Source organism: Prionailurus viverrinus, chromosome E2 (genome assembly GCF_022837055.1).
Source record: "Prionailurus viverrinus isolate Anna chromosome E2, UM_Priviv_1.0, whole genome shotgun sequence".
In the NCBI taxonomy this organism is placed as follows: Eukaryota; Metazoa; Chordata; class Mammalia; order Carnivora; family Felidae; genus Prionailurus; species Prionailurus viverrinus.
Genome location: NC_062575.1, coordinates 48784640 through 48803717, shown reverse-complemented (window position 1 = coordinate 48803717; position 19078 = coordinate 48784640). Strand labels below are relative to the sequence as shown.

At 53.0% G+C, this 19078-nt stretch overlaps 1 protein-coding gene across 1 annotated transcript; it reads right to left on the bottom strand.

Annotated features, from left to right (window-relative positions):
• Nucleotides 1–1088: 1088 nt before the first annotated feature.
• On the bottom strand, nucleotides 1089–16571 carry ITPKC (inositol-trisphosphate 3-kinase C). Its single transcript, XM_047835503.1, has 7 exons — nucleotides 15340–16571; nucleotides 11172–11271; nucleotides 8604–8817; nucleotides 7182–7386; nucleotides 5026–5127; nucleotides 4313–4384; nucleotides 1089–2465 (listed from the first exon to the last, which is right to left on the bottom strand). Exons 1-7 carry the CDS (start codon nucleotides 16444–16446, stop codon nucleotides 2262–2264), a joined length of 2004 nt encoding a protein of 667 aa, XP_047691459.1. The 5' UTR covers nucleotides 16447–16571; the 3' UTR covers nucleotides 1089–2261.
• Nucleotides 16572–19078: the final 2507 nt, after the last annotated feature.

Below are 19078 nucleotides of genomic sequence, written 5' to 3'. Positions count from 1 at the left end.
GGGTGGCTCAGTCCATTGAACATTCCACTTCAGCTCAGCACCGTCATGATCTCACTGTGCGTGGGTTCAAGCCCCACATCGGGCTCTGTGCTCACAGCTCAGAGCCTGGAGCCTGCTTGGGATTCTGTGTGTGTGTCTCTCTCTCTCTGCTCCCTCCCTCTCTCAAAAATAAGTAAGCATTAAAATGCAGACTAGGTCTCAACACTTGCCTCCAGAGAAGCTTTCCAGCAGCAACTTGTTGCTCATGGGAGGGAGTCTCCCAGCCCCAGCTCATCTCTCCTGATCTCAGACTGTTCTTCCTCACACTTCAGGCCACTAGCCTTACTGGCCTTTCAGGTCCCTCGAGTGTCACTTGCCTGCCCCTGCCCCTCTGCTGAGGAGAACTCCATTCTCTATTTTGGCCTCTCTTTCTCAGGGAAGACTCCCTAGCCCCAGGCTAGGCCCCTCCCTGATCTTGGTGTTCTGATTGAGAAACTGGACAGTAAGTGCTAACTTATCAAATTCTTCAAGTTAGGAAGGTAGTAGATCCTCCCCCATTTTACAGATGAAGACACAGGGACCTGGAGAGGAGCAGCCGCTGGCCTAAGGTCACATCCTGGCTCCCAAGCGGCAGCACCAGGATCCCAACCCGGCAGTTAGTGCCTAGAAGACGTGGAGAAAGGTTATTCACTGAATGAATACCTGTTGCCTCCATTCTGGAAGGGGAGGAACAGGTTTGCCTTGGTCACTCGTGTAGCCCAGTGCCCAGCAAAGGTACGGTGTTTCTAATCAGGAGAGGGGTGTCCCCGCCCTGGCCACTCTGCACCAGCCCGGACACCCCGGTTGGCGCTGTCCAGTGCACTGTCCTGGGAGCCCCCCGAGGGCACAGCCTGGAGCTGTCTTGGTCACTAGTATGTCCCCCACATTGTCCGACACAGAGCCAGGCACCTGAGTAGCAGCTTGGTAAATGCTGAATGAGTGAACCAGCCTGCTCTGCGCCCGAATCTCTCCTGAACGGGTCATCACCCCATTACCCCGCCCAGCGCTAATGGTGAAATTATGAGCTTTGAGCCCACACGCCCCAGATGCGAAAGAAAAAATCCACAAAGTTGACGCTGAATGTGATTTATTGGGGCGTCGTCACAGGGGGAAAGCACATGAAGCGATTTTGCCTCCTGTTCCCCAGCGCTGCCCCAGCTAACGACTACCTCTCATATAAATAAGTATAAAGACAGTTTGTAGAAAAAGGAGCATGCCTCCTCAGGCCTGGAAGACACATTAGAGCTTCAGCTTGGGGAAGAGGGAGGTGCCTGGTTCCCAGCCTCCTAGACTAGGAAGCCCAAGGTACGGGTGCAGGAGGAGGGGGACGGAGGGGCATCACCCACACCTGAGAAGGTGCTGGGGTCTTTGGTTTGGACCAGGCAGCAAGCCCTCGGTCACAGCCACCTACCCTGCATCTCTAGAGGAAGGCAGCTCTGATTCCCAAGCCGCCTCTTCTAGGTCTGAAAGCCCTTCCTGCCACCAGTTGGCTAGGAGCAAGGGAAAGGGGGTCAGGGGTGGGAGGAGGGGGTCCCAAGGCTGAGGCTGGTGCCCGAGGAACGAGGCTGTGCTAGTCAGTGCTGGCACAGGACGTGGCTGTGGCCTGGGTCGGCAGGGGGTCAGCAGAGTTCTCTCAGGAGTGGGGAGGATCCCATGGGGTCAGGGGAGGGCAGGACAGAGAGAACTGGGTCCCCGCCCAACAGCAGCAGCTCTCAGACCTTGTGGTGTTACACCCTCCTGAACCTCTGTCAGCGCTGGAATGGCGCCAGACGAACAGATGGGGTTGTGACTCTCCCAGGCAGACAGGTGGCTCCTGCATTTGTTCACAGGTGAGGTCTGGTTCCCCCAGGCGCCAGAGAGGAAATTCACCCTTCCCAGGCCTCCGGGAGCCAGCCTGCAGCCGGGAGAGGACTGACAAGGAGACGGTGATTACAGTCATCCCTATGGCGAGAGGCACGTCGCCCCTCAGAAACCTTCCTGGCTGGTCAGAGGGCCCAGTCTGTTTCTGATACAAGGTAGGATGCAGCCATGGCACGTCCCCTTTCCAGTCTTCAAAACCTCTGTATCATGAAAGGGGCGGGCGCTGCCTGGGCTCCAGGGCCCTCCGGGCCTTCCACTCATGTCTTGCGTGGTGAACAATGCAACCTCTCCTAACCCCGAGGTCAACCCCCACGGCCAATCTCGGGGCACCGCCAGCCAGATGGGCACCATCCAGTAAGTCAACCCAGCAGTGGGCAAGTGGGTCAACCCTGGGCCAGCCCCTGAAGGAGGCGGATCAGGTTGTCCAGACCCCAGAGGTACCCATCCTCACGGTTGCCCTCAGCCCAGGGCAGTCGGTGGCTGAGCGTCTGGTGGTCAGGCAGGGCTACCGTCTTGCCAAAGTCGATCATCCAGACCCTGGCTAGGCCAGTGTGGTCATGCACGAAGAGGAGGGAGCTGCCCACCACCTGCAGGGACAGAGGAGGGAGGTTAGGGGGAGGGGCAGGCCCTGGCTTGGGCCCCCTCCCCAACAGGCAGCTGAGCAGGGTGCTGAACTCTGGAGCCTGAACTCAGGCTGTCTGGGTTCAAATCCTGGCTCGGCCACTTAACTGGCTCGGTGGCCTTGGGCAGGTGACTTAACCTGTCTGTACTTCCGCTTGCTCACATACAAAGTGGGAATAAGGGAATAACCGTACCATTTACTCAAAGGCTGCCCTGCACGTTACATGTGGGAATTCATCCGTATAAGCTCTTAGAACAGTTGCCAGTATAGCAAACAGATGACAATGTTAACCATTACCCTTTTCCAAGCTGGGGTACAAACAAACACCTGCAGAATCTTGCACGGGAGAAGCGGATAATGTCTTCCCCTTGGAGAACTGCTCAGACCCAGCAGAGGGCTGCTGGTGACCCTAGGGCACGGGGCTTCCATTCTCTAGACCTCAGTTTCCCCATCTGTCGAATGGTGATGCTAAGGTCATTGCAGCATTCCATGAAGCACTTTGCAGTGCTCCAAACACCGCCCTCGGTAGATGCTGGTTTGGGGTTTTTTTGGGTTTTTTTGGCTTTGTTTTTTAGAAACAGTACTTTTGTTGCCTCCATGTGACTCCAGGTGGGCAAGCCCCTCCCCTTTTCCAGTCGGGTTTCAAACTCCACTGCTCCCAGAGAACCCAGGTGACGGGGCAGGTGAGCAGGTGGCTGGCAGAGGAGGCAGCCTCCACCCCACTCTGGCCTGCTGGCATATGGTGAGCAGCCCGGTGCTGCCACGTCTCCCAAAGTGCCAGGTAAACCGGAAGTCTCATGTTTTAGATGTTGGCAGCTTATTTTTTAAAATGCTAAGTCACCAGGTGGGTGAAACCGAACATGAGCACATAAGGGATGAGGTCCCCAGGCCTCCTCTTTGTGACTTGTGTGTAAAGCCCAAGGGCAGTGATGAGGACGGCAACGAGGATGACATCTGATGATAATGAACATGACGGTAACAGCTGGCACATGCTGAGGGTTTACTGTGGGCCATGCTCCCATGTATATAAACCTGCTTCATCCTCCCCACGCCCACGGGGCAGGTGCTCTGTTAGCCCGTCCTGCCTGTCAAGGAGACGGGTCTGCAGAAACACTCCCAGGCGCAGGTGGCTGAGGTGTGTAGGGCAGGATTCGAACCCAGGCAGCCCGACTCCCAGATCAAGGATCTTTCAGGAGTCGCCGGGAAAAAGAAGTGAGGGGGACCTGACAGGGGAGGTGGAAGAGCTTGGAGAGAGGAGGGAGAGGGAAAGGACACACGCTGCGACATCCCCACCTCATAGACCTGCTGAGACGGCCCCAGACTTCCAGAGACACACGGGCTGCAGAAGGGAGGGATGGGGGGGGGGGGGAGCCACCAAGTAGGAATGCAGCCACGGATAGTTGGAAATAATTATGATTACAAAATAATTTTAAGAGCAAGGAGTTAAATGTACTTCCATGCTCCAAAGGGCACTCGACAGTTGCTGGTCTCACACCTCAGCAGCCCTGCGAGGAAGGCACCATTGTTCTTCGTGTTAGGAGGAAACTGAGGCCTTAGAAAGTAAGTCCCGTACCCAGTGTGGAACAGCCTTCATTCCAGGCCACCTGTCTTGAGCCCCTGAAATCCCCTTTGCTGCCTACCGTCAAAAAGCAACCCCCAAACCTTGGGGGTTCCTTTTAATAGCCTTGCCCGGTAATCTGTCAGCTGTTTGCCAGGCGCTGACCCCCCCCCCCCACTGAACCCCCAACCCCCCACCTCCCACCACCCTCACACACGTGGCCTTCTGCTCCCCATGGCAGCGGGGGCTCGCACCTCATGGGTCTTGAAGAAGGGGGAATTCTCCAGAGCCTCACGAAGTTCTTCCAGGCGCGCCACGTACTTTCTCTGTGTGAGAGGGAGCGTTTCACGGTCAGCACAGGGACTTTGTGGGTCCTTACCCACCTTGAGGCCTGACCTCATCCTATATCCTCAAAGGAGCGAGCAGACCACAGCCAGGAGGGGATCAAAGGAGCCACGGGGAAAATGGGTGGTGGGTGGGGGCTTGGATGCACTGGGGTAACACAGACAAGAGTGTGGTTGGGAGAATACGTGGATACTCATAATTCCTAGCAGCTCCTCCCGCCAAGAGTGGAGTCGAGTCCCTTTAATTTCGGCTGGGTCAGAAGATTTGCTTTGGCCAATAAAACATGGTGGAAATAATGGTGGCCATTCTGAGCTCAGCCAATCAAGACACTTTACAATTCCACTTGTTCTCGGGGCCACCTGTTTCTACGCTGAGAACAGCCCAGGCTAGCTTGCTGCATCATGAGAGGCAAGCGGCCAAGTCGTGAGCCAATCACCAGACATAGGAGCAGGGCCCTCCTAGACCAGCCAGCGCTAGCCAAGCCACCAGCTGACCGCAGATGGTGAGCAACGCCAGCCAGTATTGGCCATCCTCGGCCTAAAGCAGAAGACTGTTGCCTTACAAGCAGCGATGATGGCGGGGGGCTTGAGCTGCTAAATACAGGGCCCGGTGTCCCGCTCACCAGGATTCCACGGTTCCCGTCCACAAAGTCCTCTAACACCTTTGTCACCTGCTCCAGCTCCCGTGTCTTCTTGAAATTGGTGTTGCAGGTCCCATTGGCTTTCTGCAGGGCAAGGGGTGAAGGCCCAGTATCACTTTTTCCTTCTCACGCCCGACACCAAGCAGCCTCAGGCATTTCCTGGGACCCCCTGCCTGCCCCTCACACTTGCTGGTTATTCAGGGGGAGCCAGCCCACCTGCTCAGCCCAGTTCAACCCAGCCCCAAATCACACTCCAGAGCAACCAGTCCTTCTGAGTCCAAACTTGAACCCCCTGGTTGAGCCGGTTTAGCCAAGTGGGCTTTGGAGAAGGGTAGATCTGGCTTTGAACCGTGACTCTGCTACTTCCTAGCTGGGCAGCCCCAAACAAGCCACCTCACCGCCCTCAGCCTCAGTTTCCTCACCTGGAAAATGGGGACTGCGTTGCTATTGACAGCCTAAAGCTGGTATAAGGATTAAAGGAGACTGGATATGTAGGATACAAAGCACAGTGCCTGGCGCACAATTAAGTAAGCACTCCATAAATGAGACTAATAATTTTTATGTCTGAGGGGGGCACAGAGAAGCCACCTGAGTCATTCTGCCACACTGTGCCAGGTGCTGTGTGGGTGCTGATAACATGGAGGTAATAGGACAGACACAGTCAGGTGAAGGAGGCAGGTATAGAACACTAAAATCATCACAAAGGGAGAGAACACAATAATAGAATATAGGGAGCCATGAGGAGGTAAAGAGAGGGCCCTGATTGAGCAGGATGGAAATTAAGGTGGGCTTCTTGGAGGAAGCAAAATTTGAAAGGAGACAGGAAAATGACCGAGTATCAATCAGAGGGAACAGTAGGGGGAAGAGTATGTGCAGAGGTCCTGTGGCAGGAAAAGAACAAAACTCTTTCAGGGAAATGAAAGCACTGTGGCTTGAAGGTAGACAAAGAGGGAGGGAGAGAGGAGGGATGAGGCTAGACCCTGGAGGGCCCTCTAGGCCAGAGAACTTCTCCCGAGGGGACTAGGGAGCCATAGAAGGGTTTTGAATAGGAGAATGACAGTAGGTTGTACAACTTGGAAAGGTGCCTCAGGCGAGGCCGTGGGGAAACAGGCGGGGTGCACAATGATTCTACTCTTGTGAAAGGAGTGTGGCAATCTCTGGCAAAATTCCCAGCGCATTTCATCTCTGACCCCGTCTTCCTCCTTCTGGGAATCTAGTCTACAGTTAAACCTATACACTTGCAAAGTATCTCATGTACAAAGTGATTCACTGAGGCACTGTCTGTAATGGCAAAAAGTGGAAACGCAGGTGGCCATCTGTAGGGGACTGTGTCACATCCACAGAGAGCTATTATATAACTGAGGAAGGAAGAGAGGAAAGGAAGGAAGGAAGGAAGGAAGGAAGGAAGGAAGGAAGGAAGACTTGCTATGGAATGAAAAGCTGTACAGGTTTCTGCTACCATTTGTGTAAGACTGGGAGGAGGAAACGTTAGGATATGCAATTGCATTTGTTTGTATTTGCAGGAAAAAATAGAAGAAATTGATAAAGTGGTTCCCCATGAGCAGGTCGGGGGTGGAGGGACAGAATGGGAAGGACATCAGCAGAGCTAGGAGAGAGATTTCCCCTGTATATCCCAGTATGTTATTTTGATTTTTGAACTGTGTGAATACCTCTTCAAATAATTAGGTGTAATTTACAAAAAAGAAGAGAAAGAAGGAAGGACAGAAAAAAGAAAATCTCTCCCCATAAGGGGGGAAAAGGATTCTTCAAGCTGCTGTGTAGGATGAGGATCAGAGGGGGTGAGACCACAACCCAGGAGCCCAGGAAGGCTAGGGAGGGAGAGACCAGGGAGGTTAGGGCAGGAGAGATGGGCTGGACCAGGGCAGGGCTGCGGGGAGGGGTGGAGACAGAATCTGGAGCTGCTCAAGGAGACAGATAAACAAAACTTGGTCAGTGATGGGGGTGAGAGAGAAACAGGGCTTCCCAGAGCCCCCATCTATTCATCTTCTACAGTCTCCTGCTTTTTCTCCACATCCTGCTTCTTTCCAGCCTTCCCTGATGCCCATGCTCCCCAAGAAGCCTGGCCTCAGATCTAGCTCCCAGCACTCTGGTGACAGGCTAGCAGCTCCTGGCCTCACCTTGATGCCCTCAATCCGGAAGCCCAGGGTGGAGGTCGAGCTCACGGTCTCCCTCCACTGCATGTAGCGGGGCTTGGTAATGGCACCCTGGGTGTGTTCCTCAGGGGTGGGGGCCCCAGGGTCCACAGCCACCATCTTCTCATACATGTCCTTCCGGGGCCGGGGCCGTTCTCGTGCCTTCACCAGCTCCTCCTCCAGGTAGGTCCTGGGACAAAGAGGACGTGGCAAAGGAAACTATGAGGAACAAAGATGGAGGACATACTCCCTGATATCAAGGCAAGTTATAAAACCCAGCATGGCACAAGAACAGACAAATAGATCGATGGACCAGAACAGAGTCTAAAAACAGACACACATGTGTACATTCACCCAAATTATGACACAGAAGACCCAGCAATTCGGTGGAAAAGGGGAAATTTTTTCAATAAACAGTGCCAGGTCAAGAGAATAGCCATATGGGGGGGAGGGGGCGGGCAGGGTAAAGAACCTCAATCCCTACCTCACACCATATATAAAAATTAATTCTAGATGGATTGCAAATTTAGATGTGAAAGTTAAAACAATAAAGCTTGTAGAAGAAAACACAGGAGATCTTCATTAACTTGGAGTAGGTGGATTTCTTAAACACAAAGCTACTAATCATGATGACAAAAAATGACAAACTGGCCTAAATCAAAAGTGCTTCTGTTTATCAAAAGCTACTATTAAGAGAGTGAAATGGGAAAGCTGGACAATGTGTGTGTGTGTGTGTGTGTGTGTGTGTGTGTGTGTGTATGTGAGTCTCCAACAAAGGAATTGTATTCAGAATATATAAAGAATTACAAATGCAAAAGAAAATGACAGCCCAACAGAAAAATGGGCAGGGGCACCTGGGTGACTCAGTTGGTTAAGCATCCGACTACTTTTGGCTCAGGTCATGATCTCATGGTTCCTGAGTTCAAGCCCCACACTGGGCCCCGTGCTGGCAGTGCGGATCCTGCTTAGGATTCTCTCCATCTCCCTCTCTCTCTCTCTCCCCCTCCCTGCTCACTCTCTCTCTCAAAATAAATAAACTCAAAAAGAAAGAAAGAAAGAAAGAAAGAAAGAAAGAAAGAAAGAAAGAAAGAAAGAAAGAAAGAAAAGAAAATTGGGGCAAAATATTCAAAGAGGCACTTTTCACAAGAAGATCTCCAAGTGGCCAACCAACCAATGCTCAACTTCTTTGGTCATCAGAGAAACAGAAATTAAAATCCTAATGAGACACTCACCAGAATGGTTACAATTAGCAACACCAAGCACCCAATGAGAAGATAAAAACAACTGGAACTCTCACACATTGCTGGTGGGAGCACATGCGGGTACTACCACTCGGAAGACCTGAGAGGCACCATCTCCAAAATGCCCAACGCTGGCCCTCTGCATCTGCCCTGTGGCTAAACCCACCTGCTGCCCATCTTGCAGTCCATAATGGAGGGGCCCTCAAAATCCGCCAGGAGATCTTCCATCTGGTTGAAGGCCTGGCCATCCCGCTGCACCACGCCGTAGTAGGTGGGCACAAAGGGTCGCAGGGGGTCGCTCATCAGCTGCTCCAGGCTGCGCTGCTCACACTGACAGAAACGCTTCAGGATCCGACCATCCTCTCCTGCCTGGAAGTTCCCTATGGGAGCAGAGCCGACGAGAGGGTCAGAAGCTGGATCAGCCGGAGCCTCCCCTCATCTCCCGCGAACGTCAGATCCTGGCTGCCCTCATCTTGCCTGACCCCTTCCAGAAGGCTTTCTCTCCTTCCCTGCACCTCTCAAAGTCTTAGCCAACATGCGGCAAGGGAAGGGCCTACTGCTGCTCCTCATTTCAACAGAGTCCTGTTCACAGCATGTAGGGGCCTCACTTGTTTTGTCATTTCGAGTTGTGAGCTCATGATGGGCTGTGGGAATCTGTGTGAGATCAGATTCGAGAGCGTGCGGCTCCAGAGCAGCTCTGCATCTGCTTCTGCCTGGAGTCCCGCCGTGCTGGCGCCCGGGGCCACTTCATGTCAACTGACAACTCAGGCATTTCCTGGACCGCACAGACCGTGTAGATCAGCGTTACAAACTCTTATTGGGGCAAATCGTATTTTCAGCTTGTACGCGCCAAAGATGGCCACAACAACAGTTCCTGTCTCACGGGTTCTTCCAGAATTTCACCACTCCCCACCAAGAAGTGGAATCTAAGTCTTCTCTCCTTGAATCTGGGAGGGCTTCTGGCAGAAGTGACACCGTGACTTCAGATTCGAGGTCACAAAAGGAGATGCGACCTCCACTTTGTTGGCAGAGATGACTGCCTTGGCGGTCCGGAGATGCCACGTAAGAAAGCAGACTCCTTGTGGCGCCTGGTGGCTCAGTCGGTTAAGCGTCTGACTGTGGCTCAGGTCATGATCTCGCGGTTTGTGAGTTCGGGCCCCGCACCGGGCTCTCTGCTGTCAGGGCAGGGCCCACTTTGGATCCACTGTCCCCCTCTCTCTCTGCCGCTCCCCTGCTCATTCTCTCTCACTCTCTCTCTGTAAATAAATAAGCTTTAAAAAAAAAAAAATGAGGGGCGCCTGGATGGCTCAGTTGGTTAAGCGTCTAACTTTGGCTCAGGTCACGGTCTCGTGGTTCATGAGTTCAAGGCCCACATCAGGCTCTGTGCTGATAGCTCAGAATCTGGAGCCTGCTTTAGATTCTCTCTCTCTCTCTCTCTCTCTCTCTCTCTCTCTCTCCCCTCTCTCAAAAATAAATAAACATTTAAAAATTTAAAAAAAATTTAAAAAAAGCTGACTCCTCTGAGGCCACTGTACTGTAAGGAAGCCCAGGCTGCTCCACAGAGAAGCCACATACAAGCTCTCCAGCCAGCGGCCCCAGCTGAGACTCAGCCAACAATCGGTTGTGAGGCACGCGAGTGAATGAACTTCAAAAGTTTCCACCTTGCAGTTCCAAGTTGTCCTACCCCAGACTCCATGGAGTAGCAACAAGCCATCCCTGCCATGCCCGGTCTGGACTCCTGACCCCAAACCCGGGAGTGCAATAAAATAGTTGTTTTATTCCACTAAGTTTTCTTTTAACCACCACTAACTTTTGAGGCTTCTTTGGTATTTTAACTCAGTAACTGGAAAACATGGCGACGGCAGCCCCGGGTTTACAGTGTCGGGGGTGTGGGGGTGGGGGCTGGCCTTTTCGATGACTCAGATCTAAGGATACACTAGGTAGGTAAGCTCCCTTCTTATCTTCCTTTGCTGGTGGGCCCGATCTGTCTTGTCCCCACTGGTACGCATTTTTGTGAATAAAGTTTTATTACAACACAGACACAGTCATGTGTTGATGTATCATCTCTGGCTGCTTTCGTGCTAAAACAACAGAATTGTGCGGTAGTGACAGAGACCGTATGGCTCACAAAACCCAGGACGTTTATCATCTAGCCCTTTACAAAATATGTTATGTCCTAGGCATTGTGCCGCTATGCGCCGGAGACATCACACTAGGTGCTGGGAGAAACCATTAGAGCTGCTATTTATTGAGCACCTACTATATTCTGGACACGGAGGGGCTGAGGAATGATTATGTCTACTTATGAGGGGCCTGTGTCTCAATCTTCATATATATATATTTTGATGGTAACTCTCCAGTGAACCCTGCAAAGGAGGTAGGATTAGCTCCATATTACAAGTGAGGAGGCCCAGTGAGAGGAAGTAACTTACCCAGGATCACCTGTAAATAAGTGCAGAATTAGGGTTTGTGCCCAGGGCCATTTTTCCCCCAGGGTTGAGGATTTGCTCCCCATCCCCCTGGCACTGGGAACGACCCTCAGCCCCTGCCCAGGCCTAAGCACTTCCCGTAACAGCCTCAGGGGGTGGAGACTGTCCTCAAGCCCATTTGACAGATGGGGAGACTTGAACTACAGAGAACGGCCCTGTAGCTTTCTTTCCCCAGCTCAGCTGTCTCTGCCCAGCCTGTCTGCCCGCCCCCCCCACCCGGCCGTCCCCTGCACCCCTGCTCTCACCAGCGTGTCCCGACAGCTGGACCCAAGGGTAGTGTTTTCGGAAGGAGACCACGAAGGGCGAATATCTCAGAACTGTCTTCAGCTTCTTCCACGGTTTGTTCTGTTGTGAGGCACAGTGGGGTGGGGTCACTGCTGAGGCTGGGGAGGGCGGGGGATGGGATGCAGCACGGAGGGGAAGCGGGTGGACCAGGGGGCTTCCCGGGAGTGCTGCTCCCGAGCTCATTGGGGTGAGCGAAGCCCACTAGTTCAGCAGTCTTGAGATTCCCCATAGGCCTCAGCAAAGGTGGGGAAGAGTCTGTCCATTTCTCTCTGTCCTCGTCATCATTTTCTTTAGACCCTTGTCTTTCTGTCCTTTTCAAATGAGTAAAAATAGGCCAGGTCACACACCAAAAACTTGGAAACCTCATTTCTGTCCTGAAACCAAGTCAGACCTTCTGGAGAAAATGATAGAGGCAGGACTTGATGAATGGAGGCTGAACCACAGAGAAAGACACAATTAGAAACAGATGGCAAGGTGACGACAGAGACAGAGAGGGACAAAGATGGACACTGGGGCAGTCAGGAGAGCTGCTCACCAAACAGCTCCAGCCCATCCTCCCTTCTAGGGACATCCCTGCTACCTTGAACTTTGGCTACTGGCTTGCTTTGGCAAGTGAAATGTGAGCCTAAGCGTTAAAGCCAGTACGTGATTCTCCATGTTCCTTTCCCTGCTGTGGAAGTGGGTGGGGAGTGTGGAAAGAGAAATAGAAGCTTCCTCGGTCTGGGCCTTGAGTGAAGACGTCACCCACCAGTGGCCCATGGTGCATGTGCAGTGTCAATGATAATAATCCTTCGTGGTTCCAAGTCACTAAGTTCGGGGGTTGCCTGTTACCACAGCAAATCCTGACCTAGCCTGACTAATACAGTGACAGGTTACCAAAAGACAAAGAGAGAAATATAGAAAGACAGAAAGGGAGACACGCATACCAAGTAATGACGGGAAAGAAAAAAATAAATGGAAGCAAAGAAAGAGAGAGAACAGCAAGAGAAAACCAGTAAAGCAAACCGAAAACAAAGATTTCATTGTATCATGTTGACTCAATCAAGAGGTTCTTGAGACTGGCTTAGAGTCTGATTCACATGTATGAGCACGCGTGCAAACACATGAATACATTCTCTGCTCGAGGCATATGGCAGTCCCTTAGACAAGTATTAGGAGAATGGGTCCTCTCCAGAGAAGGAATCTGTGTGGCTCATCCCCCCACTACCCTGGGGTCAAGGCCATGTTCTCTCCCGCCTACTCAGAGCCCAGCTACCTAGCAGACATCTAATTGACAGTGGGAAGGTCAAGCAGAGGCAGGGTGTTGGACTACAGGATTCAGGAAGGGCTATTCCTTCCACCCTCCAGCTGCCAGCTATGAAGGGGAGGTGATTAATAAAGGTTCCTGTTTACTAAGTACCTGGAACATTCCAGGCACAATGACAAAGACTCGGTGAGCCATAACCTACTTAATCCTAAAAACACAACCCCAGGAGGATTGTTGACACTGTGTTACAGAGGAAACAGAGGCTCAGGGGGATGAAGTCACTTGCCTAAATCACACAGCACAGTGCTGGGGTTCTAACTCTGAACCCACTGCCCTGGGCTTACACACTACAGCCCTGCTGGGCTATAAACTCTGAAGGCAGGGATTGGGGTTGTCATGGTTATGACTGTGTCCCCAGCCCATGACCTAGCACACAACAGCTGTTCCAAAAGCATTGCTTGGATTGAGGGAGGTTAGTTGTAACTATCTTTTTTTTTCTTTTTAATCATAAGCAGTTCATATCTTGTCTCTTTCTTGGACCTGATGGTTAATCTGCGCTTTCTCAGATGATTTCATGATGGTCTCATCTCCCATGTCCCCTCCTCCAGGAAGTCCTCTCTGATACCTCAGGTGTGGCCAATCACCTCCTGCAATCTTCCACGACACTAGGCGTCCCCCATCCCAGCCCCCTGACCACTCTGTATGGTGATGGGCCTGTCTTCTCCACTGGCCTGGGAGCTCCATGAGGGTAATGTCTCAGTCACTGCTGTGTCCCTAGCAAAACCAACACAGGGCTGGACACATACCAGAGGCTCAGAGACTGTCAGTGGTCTGATTAGGAGGACAGGATGGATGTGTGAAGGAAGGACGCGGGGAGGAAAGGAAGAAAGTTGTGGGACTTCTAAGGTCAGATGGGATTTCAAAATTAAGCCAGAAGGAAGCAAGGGTTTGTTTTCTGGACGGTGGGAAATGAGTGAGCAACAGCTCACGAGCGGAGGCAGGATGGTGGCAGGGCGTTCGAGGAACAGTGTGCACTTTGGCCTCCTTGCAGTGGAGGGGGGTTAGGAAGGGAGAAGGGAAGCTGAATGCGGGAAGCAGCCTGGAGACAGGAAGCTCTAAACACAGGGTTGAACTCCTGATCGCTATCTGGAGGGCCCTGGGGAGCCACGGAGGGTGCTGAAAAGCAGGGAGAGTTCAAGAGTTGACCAGAGGTGGGTCTTGGAAGCAGATTCTGGAAGGATGAAGAAAAACTGGAGACACGGAGGCGTGGGAAGAAAGCAAGTTAGGGACGGATCCACCCATACACCACAGAGCTTGAAATAACTGGGTTTTCAACTCAGCCAGGACTGAGTTAGAATCCTGGCTCCGACCAGGCTTGGCCAGCCCTAAGCAAGTGACCTCACCTCTGCACACCTGTTCCCTCATCTATAAAATGGAGACAATAATAGTCCCAATGTCATTGTGCTGTTTTAAGGGTTAACACATACACAACCCTTAGAAAAGTGCCTGGTATGCGAAGGGTTTGAATCCCAGCTCTGTGTCTTCCAAAGTGTGTGACCTTGGACAAGTGTCATTGACCTCATCTGTAAAATGGGGATAATAACAGTATCTCCCTCGGATTAAAAAAGTTAATACGAGCAAGGAGCTTAGTACAGAGCTGGGCGTGAGTACTAGTTGCTATTTTTTTTTCCCATTCACTCCCAGAGCAGCTGTTTGGAGATGCCAAGAACGTGAGAGAGTAGGTGGAGGGAACAGCTAAGGCAGAAAGACCAGAGGGTCAGCTCCTGTGCTCTGGCACAGGCAGGTTGAGGCAGGTCTGTCTCTACCTGTGGCCACACGTGTGAGCACATTCCTAAGGGAGCCCCCATGGGGTGAGGGGGGCTCAGGGCAGACTCTGGCCAGGGTCCCAGACAATGGGAGGGCCCAGCAGGCCAACCTACTTGAGTCTGTCACACCTGCCTCCCAGCTGACCTTCCCTGAACCTGCCCTGCCAGCCCTCCTGATTCACCAGGAGAGAACCGCACCCAAGGTGGGGGGCGTGGTGGTGGGGGGGTGGCGGTGAGGGTGGAGGATGTAAACAAGAGTGTGCAGGGGGCCCCCTGGGGAGCTGGAAGGCAATGGTAAAACCAGACGGTCCCTGGCTAAGCTGGGGGTCCTCAGCGTCTGGGGCTCACACAGCCCTCTGAGAAGCTGATAAAAGTTGGGGGGGCTCACTCCCTACAAAAGCAAATGGCTAAAGGGTGCCAAAGGTTCATGACCCCTTAAGGCAGCCACAGTGCCTTAAAAATTTAGGGTAAAGGGGCACCTGGGTGGCTCAGTCGTTTAAGTGTCTGACTCTTGATTTCAGCTCAGGTCATCATCTCACGGTGCTGCGCCTGCTTGGGATTCTCTCCCTTTCTCCCTGCCTCTCCCCTGCAGGTGAGCTCTCGCTCTCTCTCTCTCTCTCTCTCTCTCTCAAAATAAATAAAAATATTTTTTAAAAACTTAGGTTAAAAAGTGTACCCTTTCTGTCCTCCTTTACTTGTGCTCTTCTAGAGGATCCGACAGAAATCATACACAGTTGCTTCAAAAATAGGTGTGTAAACACACACAGACTCCCACGATCACACAATTTCAGGAGTCCCTGGGCACCATTAAGTCAGCCAGTGGCTGTCCATTTTAGACCCCAGGACCGGAGGCAGTGGGTGAGGAGAAAGGGAAAGGATCAGGAGGATGCCTGGAGTGGGTCGGTAACCTGGCTGGTCAGAGGGAGGAGGTCGACAGATAGAAGAGGTACCTGGAGATAAAATTGCTCGTGGGTGCTAGAAAACTTCTCAAAGCAAAGGCAGGGGGATAAGGGGTCTGGGGAGATGTGGCCCAAGGGCAGAACGGTTCCCACTCACCCCAGACCTGTCCTCGGGGTCGCTGGCACCTCCGCCCCCGGCCACCACATCATCCTCAGACTCGTCGAAAGAGGAGGCAGAGGAGAAGCCGCCACTGCCCCCCTCAGCCCGGGAGGGGGGTCCCACTGGCTGAGCATCAGGCTCAGGTGTTTCAGGAGTGATGATGAGGCGGGGCACAGGGGTCAAGGGGCTACACTCCAGGCGAGAGTACAGGTGAGCCCCCAAGTCCCTGGGTTCTGGTTCCTCTAACAGGCCATCCTGCTTGGATTCCCCCAAAAGACAGTCTGTCCCAGGTTCTGTCTGGGGTCCATGAGTATCTTGTGTCTGGGGACCATCAGTGCCAGGCTGAGTCCAGGAGCCAACAGAATCTTGCTGTGTTGGGAAACCATCAGTGCCAACCTGCTTCCAGGCTGTTTTAGTATCCTGTTGTATCTGGGAGCCATCAGTGTACAATTCCTTCCAGGAGCCATCGGCACTTGGCTCTGTTGAGGGACAGGCCCCCTCTGGCTCAGTCCGGAGGCTGGACCTGTTCCTATGGGTCCAGAGGTTATCAGCCCAGGTCTTGGCCCTCTCTGGTTGGGTCTGTGACCCATGTATTTCTATCTCTGTCCAGGGCCCATCAACGACGGGCTGTGTCCAGAGGCTGGCCTTCTCTGGCTGAGGCTGGAGGTCAGACCAGTGTGAATCAGTCAAAAAGCCATCTGTCCCAGTTTCCGTCCAGGGACCGGCTGTCTCCAGCTCTGAGCAGTGGCTGCTCCCTTCTGGATATGTCCGGAGGCTAGATATGTCTGTCTCCGTTTTGGGGCCGGGCCGCTCAGTCTCCGCTCCGAGGCCAGCTGCTTCAGGCTCAACCTGTCCGTCTGTCCCCGGCTCAGGCCCGAGGCCGACCCTCTCGGGCTCGCTGTAGAGGCTGGACCCCTCGGGGCTGGTCCGGGGCCCGCCCCCGTCCGGCCGCCCCGCCGGGCCCCCTGCGCCTGGCCCAGGTCGCTGCTGCCCCGGCTGCCGCCGCCGCCCCCCTCGCGGCGCCTCTAGCCCCATGCGGGCCGCCCCCGGCAGCTCCCCGGCCTCTGCCTCGCTTAGGCTCCCCCGGCACGGGCAGCGCCTCATGCCCGCTCCCTAGGTTCGGGCTTCGACCCGACCCGGCCCCTCCTGCCCCTTTAAATCCCGCGAGGGGTGTGGCTGGGGAGCCCCAACTCCCGGGTTCCGGCCCGCGGAGCTCCAGCTCGCCCGGCCACCCAGGGGTTAACCGATACTCCCTCCCCCGCGCCCCGGGAAAGCCCCGAAGCCCCGCCCCACCGGACATGACGAAAGGGGGACGGGCGTTGCCTGGCCCCGCCCTCTCGGGTTGCAGCGGGGTGGGCTCCGAGCGCTAGATCCTCGTCCAGGTTGTGTACTGCGTTCCGGGGTCCTGGTTGCGGGCCGGTGGGATCCTTTCCTAGACCCCTGCAACGAATCCGATCTTCCTACACCCTCGAATAACCAGTTTAGCCTCCCTGGAACCTTCGGGGACGAATCTAGCAGCGCGCCCATTCTTCAAAGGGGGCAAGGACTGACTTTGAAAGACGGAAATTTTAGTGACCTGGGTTCGAGACCCGCCTCTGCCACTTCCTAGCAGTGTTACCTTGAGTGTGTGACTTATGTTTCCCCGCTCCTGCCCCAGCCCCAGGCTCATTTTCTCACCTGAAAAATGAGGATACATAATACCATTGTATTGTTTTCGAAAACGTGTGTTCAATGCCACAAGAGCCAAGCATTTTTGAACAACAGGGAAATTAAGGCCCAGAGCAGCGAAAGAATTTATCTAAAGGCAAAGTGAGGATGCCTGTTTTCAAATCCTGGCTCCAACACTCACTTTTGGGATGATCTTTCCCCACAGTCTTGTCTCCTCAGAGCCTCAGTTTTCTCATCCATAAAAAGGTTAGCGTTAATAGTTTTCTCGCAAGAGTGTTATGGGAATTTTTACTTATTTATAACAACATTTACATTTGTACGCTTGCTTTGTGCCGGGTGCTGTACCTGCCAGTTTATACCCCAACTCCTGTGAGGTAGGGATCATCATTTTCCCTTGCACAAACAGGAGAACAGAGGCACAGAAAGACAAAGCAGTGAGCCCAAGATCACACATCTAAGTTGTGTAGATTTGAATTCAGGCCTACTTAACCTAAAGCCTGGACTCTGGTTGCCTACAGGGCAATATAACTTGTTTAAGGCTGTGGGTGTTGGAGAAAGAGCCAGAAGTTGAGTATTTCCTCTAAATCAGATCATATCCTCCTCTGCTCAGAACCCTCCATGGTTCCTGTCCCACTTAGGGTAAAAGCTGTAGTCTTTACTGTGCCTCACGATGCCCTCAGTGATCCGGCTCTGATTACATCCCAGACCGGCTCTCCTCTGTCTTTCCCCTCTCACTCACTATGCCCATCAGCCTCTTTGCTATTTCACTGAGATATTTTCCACCACAGGGCCTTTGCACCGGTTGTTCTCTCTTCCTGGAATGTTCTTCCCTCACATATTCCGATAGCTCCCTCCCACACCTCTTTCAGGTCTCTGTTCAAATGTTACCTCCTCAGCTACCTCCTCAGCGAGGTCTTCCCTGACCACCCTGTTTGACTTCAAAATTTTCTCTCCACTCCCTGCTTCCCTTCCCTGGTTTATTTTTCTCCTTAACACGTATCACCTTACTAAATATACTTATTTATTTTGTTTATTGTCCCCCTCATTGGACCCAGAGGGCAAATAGTTTTTCCTGGACTCTTCCTTTTGTGGCCCCTAGAAAAGTACATGATAAGTGTTTAATAGAAATTTTGGAAAGAATGACTTTTCCATAAGAAGTTTCTCTCATGTATAGAGCTTTTGTTCCGTACCAGGTCCTGTGCCAACCTCATTACAGACGCTATTTCACTGCATCTCTTTCTCTCACTAACACGGAGCAAGAGAGGATGCTACGGCCCCATTTTACAGATGGAACCCTGAGGCTGAGAAATCGGCCAGCCTCTAGCTAGTCTTTGCTGGTCACCGCCAGGCTATTTGATATGACCCCATAAATGTGAACCATGTGGCACCGGACTTCACACTATCAGCCACGGTCCTGTGGGGTTAGTTATTGTCATAGGTGCTTTTTATGTATTTTTGCCCCCAAGGGTGAGCTGTCATCCAGCTCCTGAGTCAGACCCTTAGGTCTGGAAGGTGATGGGGGTGTTTTGTCTTGAAAATGAGTCATCTGGGGGTGGGGCATCGGGCACAGGCCCAGGGCTCTAAAATGAGTCATCTCTTCACAGACCAGTGAAAAATCATAGCAGGATCCCCCTGACAAATCATATAGGCTGGGAAGATGAAGTCCAGAAAGAGGGCTCACATAGCACAGGCACAGAGACAGGGAGGTCTGATTCCCGACAAGAGGGGTTAGAGAGTGGGAGGGGAGGGTTCTGTGAGGGAAGAGTCACATCGCTCCTTCTCCCAGCCGTGGGAGAGATGCCCCAGCCAGCTGCTTCTATTCCAGACTGTGAGGAGGGGTGAGTCAGCCTGTTGGGGGGGTGGGGGGCAGGCTTTAAGCCTGCCTGTATCCCCATCCCCACCCCCCAACACACACCCAGATGGACTGGAAGCTGGTTTTCTGGGATGCCAGGGCTCCTGACTCAGCACTGGGAATCTTGGCTGAGTGTGTTCTGGGAAATGTCAGGCCTACAGGAAACAGAGGGCCCCCACTCACACCATCCCGCAGGTGGGCGGGGAGTGGAGAGAG

Bases quoted from the DNA above. Each gene is read 5' to 3' on its own strand.
- ITPKC (XM_047835503.1), bottom strand. From the start codon at position 16,446: ATGAGGCGCTGCCCGTGCCGGGGGAGCCTAAGCGAGGCAGAGGCCGGG. The intron at 5,128-7,181 runs GTGAGGCCAGGA...CTTGCCCTGCAG, and splicing joins TCCGGATTGAGGGCATCAAG to AAAGCCAATGGGACCTGCAA. The intron at 2,466-4,312 runs GTGCGAGCCCCC...CTGTCCCTGCAG, and splicing joins CCTTCTTCAAGACCCATGAG to GTGGTGGGCAGCTCCCTCCT.